The sequence below is a fragment of the Protobothrops mucrosquamatus genome, unplaced genomic scaffold, assembly GCF_001527695.2.
Source record: "Protobothrops mucrosquamatus isolate PMUCROS unplaced genomic scaffold, P.Mucros_1.0 scaffold388, whole genome shotgun sequence".
Lineage (NCBI taxonomy): Eukaryota > Metazoa > Chordata > Lepidosauria > Squamata > Viperidae > Protobothrops > Protobothrops mucrosquamatus.
In genome coordinates, this window is record NW_015386720.1 from 469,878 (window position 1) to 476,860 (window position 6,983).

Here is a 6,983-nt window from a genome sequence, read left to right on the forward strand (position 1 = left end):
GGTTTATCTAATATATATTTTAATTTGGTTTTTAGATATTTATTGTATAGCTCTGTTTTTACTTACCTGTAAGCCGCCCTGAGTCCCTCGGGAGAAGGGCGGGGTATAAATTAAAGTATTATTATTATTATTATTATTATTATTATTATTATTATTATTATTATTATTATTATTATTATTATTATTATTATTATTATTAAAAATAACTATTCAAATATCCCAGGAAAAAGAAAGCAAACTCTGGCTCACTCATATCCTCTTCCTAGGAACTCTTGCAAGCTGTCATTGGGCAGGAGAACAGAGTTAGCTATCTTTCACTCAGAATACTGTGTGAACCAGATACAGCCACAAGAGTTCTTGTAACCAGTCTTTAGTTTACATCAATATGCTAACAAGACTATGTGTAAATTTCTTTACCACTCAATGTAAGGAAAATAGAAATATCAGCCACTCTTGGAAAAGGTGATCAAAGCTCACAAGATTATCAACGGTGTGTTTGTCAAAGTATAGCTTCCTTGATTTTCTTGATGCTGAGGGATTTTTTGGTAAAAAAGGGAAGTTGTTAACTAAACAAGCATATTCTGATTTTATTGACCAGAGTCATGATGATGATGAAAGACGAGTAAGACGGAGAGAGAAAAACAGAGTCGCTGCCCAGAGAAGCCGAAAGAAACAAACTCAGAAAGCAGATAAACTCCATGAGGTGACTGATGCACTGGCCTTTTTCAAGATCAACAATTAGTATCATTATCAAATGCAAAACAAGTCATGGGTCACCTTAAGAATTAACAGTGTTAGTTCCTTAATTAGGGGCATCCACAGTGGGAGGAGGAGTATGTGTGTTCAAAGCTCCACCTCTTTTATGTGTGTTATTTATGCAAGACACATAAAAAATGATATGGGGCTTCAGTTGGCATCTAGACTTTTTTTTTAACCTTCATGCAGATCCTCTTGCTTTAATAAGCTTTTATGGACAAAACCTTATTTTCTTAGATATCTAAGTTTGTGTGATAACATTTTAGCATTAAAAGCAATATTTCCAAGTCAGCATTCTCTAGATGGATTGAGTCTCAGGGCCTACACCAAAATCTGGTTACCCAAGTCTGGGAAAGGCTAAGCTAGATGGATGCTTAGGCAAAGACTACAAAGGAAGTCACTATCTCCCACAGGTTGCACATAACATGCTGTAATTGACAATACGCTGTTTCTAACCACAAAGCATCCATACTTAGATGTTGTTCCCCCATTAACACTTTTCTGATGATGCTTCAGCTACTCACTGTCACAAATGCCCAAGGCACTGAATTTCACAGGGTATAGCTCATGAAAAAGTACAGATTTGTCTGGATTTACCTGCATTGTCAATTTTGGGAAGTGACAGATTTATCTTGCTATGAATCAGGGTTGAGTTATTTTCTTTCTTTACTTTCCCTTTTTCTCGACTAAGAAATGGAGATGAGAACCACCCACTAGAGTCAGACATGATTGGACAGGGGAAACATTTATCTCATATATATATATAAAATATGCAGGCAATACAGGAAACCACGCCCCCTCCAGTCTGTGGAAAAACCTTTCTCCACAGAACCGGTCCATGGTAGCAAAAAGGTTGGGGACCTCTGATCTAATACACATTTTCCTCAGCAAACAGTTAGCAGGCCATTTTGGCAGTCCAGTAAGGAAGATGTGTGGGTGAGCCCCTATCTTGCCATCAGTGTGTTGAAGTCAGTTGTCAACTCAGGGCTTATGGATATGGAATGTCCCTGGCTGGGTGCCTTTTTATCCTCTTCTTCATACAGTTTAGTGTTTTGCTCCAGACCAGCCTGGCATTTTTCGGATAGCTTGCGAACAGAATCAGGATATTAGAATCTTATTCTAATATCCTATTATGCCTAGAAATCTCTTCCAAACAGTCTTGTTCTAACTGATAGACAACTGGGCAGGAGAAACAATTTATAATATTATTGTGATTTTTAATGTTCCATGTTTAATCATTGCAACATTTTTTCCCCATGTTCTCTTTTCCAATTGAACAATTGATGCTTTTAAGCTGACTTCTAAAGAACAGAGTTTAAGTGTAGAATAGCAAGTGCATTGGCCAAGACTGAGATTGTTATCCAATGCTTCAAAGCTTTCATATGAGCAATTATGAATATACCTGAGTAAAATGATGAATAAGGGTAGAGGACCAGAGTCCAACATGCCCTTTCTATGGAAGAAAGCATATTATTCATCCATTCTTGGACTTCATGTGTGCAGTAAAGCAGTTAATGAATATATTGGTCATGGTGGCTGAGCAGCGATGGCTTTTGTTTTGTATTCTTTTTTAGTTCAGGACATTGATGCATTTCTATTTTAGCCACATTCAAATCAAGGGGGAAACTAGCCATTTGATGTACATTTGCCTTGTAAAGCAATTTCTTTCTGAGTCCCTCTTGGTTTCCTTTCTTTTACTGGAACTCAAAAATAACTTCTCATTCATGCTTTGGTTTTGGTTAAAATTGAGATCAGACAGGCACGGGGAAATTTGATGTTTGTAAAAGTAACTTCTCTTTTTTTTTTTTTTTTGGAAGTCTGGTGCCAAAGACCCTTCCTTCCCATGCAAGAGAACCGAGCTCATTCGACGAGCTCTGAGGGTGCTTTGGTCATTGGATCATCTGGTCCTTTTTTAGGGTTTCTAAAGGAGAGTCCCTTTGATTTATCCTGGCACACAGATCCTTTCATTGTGATTTGTAACCCACTCTTTATGGATGAGGAGATTGAGCAAATTCAGGCACCTATGGATTAGTCAGAAAACTGTAGGTTTACAACTGCAGACCGGGATGACCAGGCATGGCCTATAACAGGGGTCTGCAACCTTAAACACTCAAAGGGCCACTTGGACCTGTTTCCCAGAGAAAAGAAAACACTGGGAGCTGCAAAATTTGCGCGCACATGCGCGCGCGAGGGGAAGGGGAGCTTGATTGAAGAGTTTAATTAAAAAGAAATAGAGGCTGCTGTGCAGGAGTTCTCTCTCTCTTTCTCTCTCTCTTTCCTCTCCCTCTCTCTTTCTCTTTCCTCTCTCCTTCTCTCTTTCTTCTCTCTCCCTCTCTCTCTCTTTCCTCTCCCCCCTCTCTTTCTCCCTCTCTCCATCTCTTTTTCTCTCTCTCTCCCCCTCTCTCTTTTTTCTCTCTCTCTCTTTCTCTCCCTTTCTCTTTCCCTCTCTCTTTTTCTCTTTCTTCTCTCTCTTCCCCTCTCTCTTTCTCTCTCTTTCTCTCTCCCTCTCTCTTTTTCTCTCCCCCTCTCTTTTTTTCTCTCTCTCTCTCCCTCTCTCTCTTTTTCTCTCTCCCCCTCTTTCTCTCTCTTTCTCTCTCCCTCTCTCTTTTTCTCTCCCCCCCCTCTTTCTCTCTCTCTCTCTCTTTCACAAAATGAAATTCAATGGTGAAAAAAGTATGGTTCTACATTTAGGCAAGAAAAATCAAATGCACAGGTATAGTATAGATGGTACCTTGCTCAATAGTAGTAACTGTGAGAGGGACCTCGGAGTCCTAGTGGACAATCACTTAAATATGAGCCAGCAGTGTGCTGCAGCTGCCAAAAAGGCCAACACAGTGCTGGGCTGCATTAACAGAGGGATAGAATCAAGATCACGTGAAGTGTTAATACCACTTTGCAATGCCTTGGTAAGGCCACACTTGGAATACTGCATCCAGTTTTGGTCACCACGATGTAAAAAAGATGTTGAGACTCTAGAAAGAGTACAGAGAAGAGCAACAAAGATGATTAGGGGACTGGAGGCTAAAGCATATAAGGAACGGTTGCTGGAATTGTGTATGTCTAGTTTAATGAAGAGAAGGACGAGGGGGGACATGATAGCAGTATTCCAATATCTCAGGGGCTGCCAGAGGGAGTCAAGCTATTCTTCAACGCGCCTGAAGGCAGGACAAGAAGCAACGGATGGAAACTAATCAAGGAGAGAAGCAACCTAGAACTAAGGAGAAACTTCCTGACAGTTAGAACAATTAACCAGTGGAACAACCTGCCTCCAGAAGTGGTGAATGCTCCAACACTGGAAGTTTTTAAGAAGAAACTGGACAGCCATTTGTCTGAAATGGTTTAGGGTTTCCTGCCTGAGCAGGGGGTTGAACTAGATGACCTCCAAGGTCCCTTCCAACTTTATTATTATATAATTATTAAAAAACCTACAGCCAGTTTTCTTCACAATTTGCCCTACGACTATAGCATTTAAAGCTACAGCATAATGCCCCTAAATATGGAGATTTTATTTATTATCATATTTAATGCCTGTTTTCAATTCTAAAAATTGCCCTTGGTGGTTTACATCAGGAAACAAGCAATTTTTTTCATGGGCCCACATTACTTGAGGAACTATCTCACCCCCATCACATCAGTTTGTCTCACCTGCTCAGGTAGGGAAGGTATATTCTGGACCCTGTCAGTTAAAGACTTTCAACTGGTGGGATTCAGGAAGAGGGCCCCCACTCTCCTGGCCTTTCAAAGAGTCTAAAGACCTGGCTCAGTCAACTCACATCAGGCTCATGAAACAACACTAAACCCAAGGAGTGATTGACAGCTTAACAACCCTCCCCTCCCCTTTTAACTTTTAACTTATTTTAGTCTTGTTTTTATCTGGCTCTTTTATTGATGTATTGTATTTCTATATGGTTTTTAGTTCTTCGTGTTTTGAATCTGAGTGAACTGGATGGCATTTAAATTTCAGAAATAAATAAATAAAAAATTTAAACCAATGGCCAAGAGCCCCCTCCAAATATAGAGAACAAAACAAAAGCAGAACTTGAGCTGATTTAATGTAATTTAGGTTCAAATGTAATTAAAACCAAGTTAATTTAATTATCTGTAAAATTGGTATCCATATATTTTGTGATTTTCACTATTGTTGAATTAAACATTGCAATGGGATGGCAACTTTTACAACAAGCAATATGTGATCAGAAATCTCATATTTTGCACCCCTTGTTTACACTGATAAAAGGATAAAATATAAGTGCATTTGAAAAGAACAACCAAAGCTTTCCCCTTTGTTGGATGTTAAAGATAATGACTGGAGATTTCCTTTATGGTAGCTCATTCTCTAGATACTGACCAATAAAGGACTTTCCCAATTAGGCTCCTCTCCTTTGGATTTTCCAACCACATGGTTCCACAGATATAAGATGTTTGTCTTGGCTAAGGTCTTCTGATATGGGACTTCTGTTGATTTTATTAATATTTATTAAACAAATTATGTTAAGAGTAATGGTTGTTTTGGGAAAAAAATATCCACTGTATGATTTATTCTATTTGATTTGGCTCTACACTGCCACTTAGGTATTAGTTTACTGGTAATTTGCTATAGAAATATTTTAAATAGAACAATATAGATAAACTATACCAGTGATGGCGAACCTTTTAGAGACCCGGTGCCCAAACTGCAACCCAAAACCCACTTATTTATCACCCGGTTCCAGGTGGGTGTGGCCGCGGTGGTCATGGCAGACTGGGTGGGCGGAGTCAGGGCAGCGGGGGCCAGTCCCTCGCCATCTCCAGGGCACGGCACGCGTGCCCACAGAGAGAGCTCTGAGTGCCGCCTCTGGCACGCTGCCATAGGTTCGCCACCACTGAACTATACCTTAGGTAGGTAAAATTTAAATACACTAAAAGCCAGACTGGGAAGAAAATAAATTAGTAGTTATGTACTTTCAAAGTAAGTATATTTTTCTGATAATTGTATCATTTTTAATTGTCTTTTTGGTTATTTTTAAACTTCTTTTTGAGAATTTAAGCACTTCATGAAGAATAGTGTAGCAAAAACAACAAATAATCGTGGATTCTTGCTTGCATGCATGATCTTCTTATTTTTATCAATTATTTCAGGAATATGAGTGCCTTGAACAAGAGAATACTTCTCTAAAACGGGAGATTGGAAAGCTGACAGATGAAGTGAAACATCTGAGTGAAGTGCTGAGGAACCATGAGAAAATCTGTCCCTTGTTACACTGCGCTTTAAACTTTGGGTTGATTCCCAGACATGAAGCCCTCCTTGGTCCCTTGCCAAGATAAGGCTCCCTCCTGAGAAATCTGAAAGAATGAGAAGATTTCAAGACACTCCACTATCGTCATTTTAGCCATCATGTTGCATGACTACACACATTCTTAGAGCAGCCTGTGCTACATCTAGTGTTACCTTGGAGTCCTCCAACCATCAAGAATTAATGTTGATGTTTAAAAGCCCTGGACTGCAGCCTTATGAGAGTAATTTTCAACTGAGCAGGATATCTTCTGCCTGTTTCCACTATGCATTCCATACTCAGCATGGAATAGGAAAACTTGTATGCTGGAATTGCTAGACTATGAAATATTTTAACTTTGGTTCATGTTTAATCATGTAGGTATATGGCCCTTATAATAATAAGAGAATTTGTTGGCCATCATAGGAAATGGGGAAGACGGCTCGAAAGAATTATAGGAATGACAATCTGTAGTCAAAGACAGGGACAGCTTCTGCTTCCCAGCACTCTGATACCCTGTCTGTTTTTCTTTCTTCCATTTTCTTCGGTGACAAACACCTCAATTTTTGTGAAAACCTGATTACTGCATTTTGGGATATAGCTTTAGGATTGTTTTTAGGTTTGAATATATTATGCAGCGTATAAGGTTTGGAAGGCATATCTTCCAGTGCTTCAATGTATGATTCTCTGCAGTGATTATCAACTTCCATATATTTCCAGCTGCACCACAATGGAGTTGAAATTACAACAAAGCTAGTATTTTCTGTGAAGACACTTTTAAATGCTGTAACTCTACGAAACCCATGGCTGCCCAATTCGTCTGGGAAGAAACTGCTTCTCACATTCCTTTGCAGGTCCTGGGTCCTCTTCTTGGGATGGTGGCTGGCCAATTTTGCAGCACTTCTGACAAGATACTTTTCACATGACCAAACAAATGTACCCAACATAAAGTAAGGACATGAATGGTGGTTAATA

General features: G+C 39.3%; 1 protein-coding gene across 1 annotated transcript in view; it reads left to right on the plus strand.

Annotated features, from left to right (window-relative positions):
- Positions 1 to 6,356, plus strand: part of BATF3 (basic leucine zipper ATF-like transcription factor 3) — a 13,209-nt gene extending 6,853 nt beyond the window's left edge. Inside the window, exons 2-3 of the mRNA XM_015815961.2 lie at positions 599 to 703; positions 5,875 to 6,356. Coding sequence (XP_015671447.1) covers positions 599 to 703; positions 5,875 to 6,060 — 291 coding nt within the window. The 3' untranslated portion in view covers positions 6,061 to 6,356. The remainder of the gene's footprint in view (positions 1 to 598; positions 704 to 5,874) is intronic.
- The last annotated feature ends 627 nt before the right edge of the window (positions 6,357 to 6,983 follow it).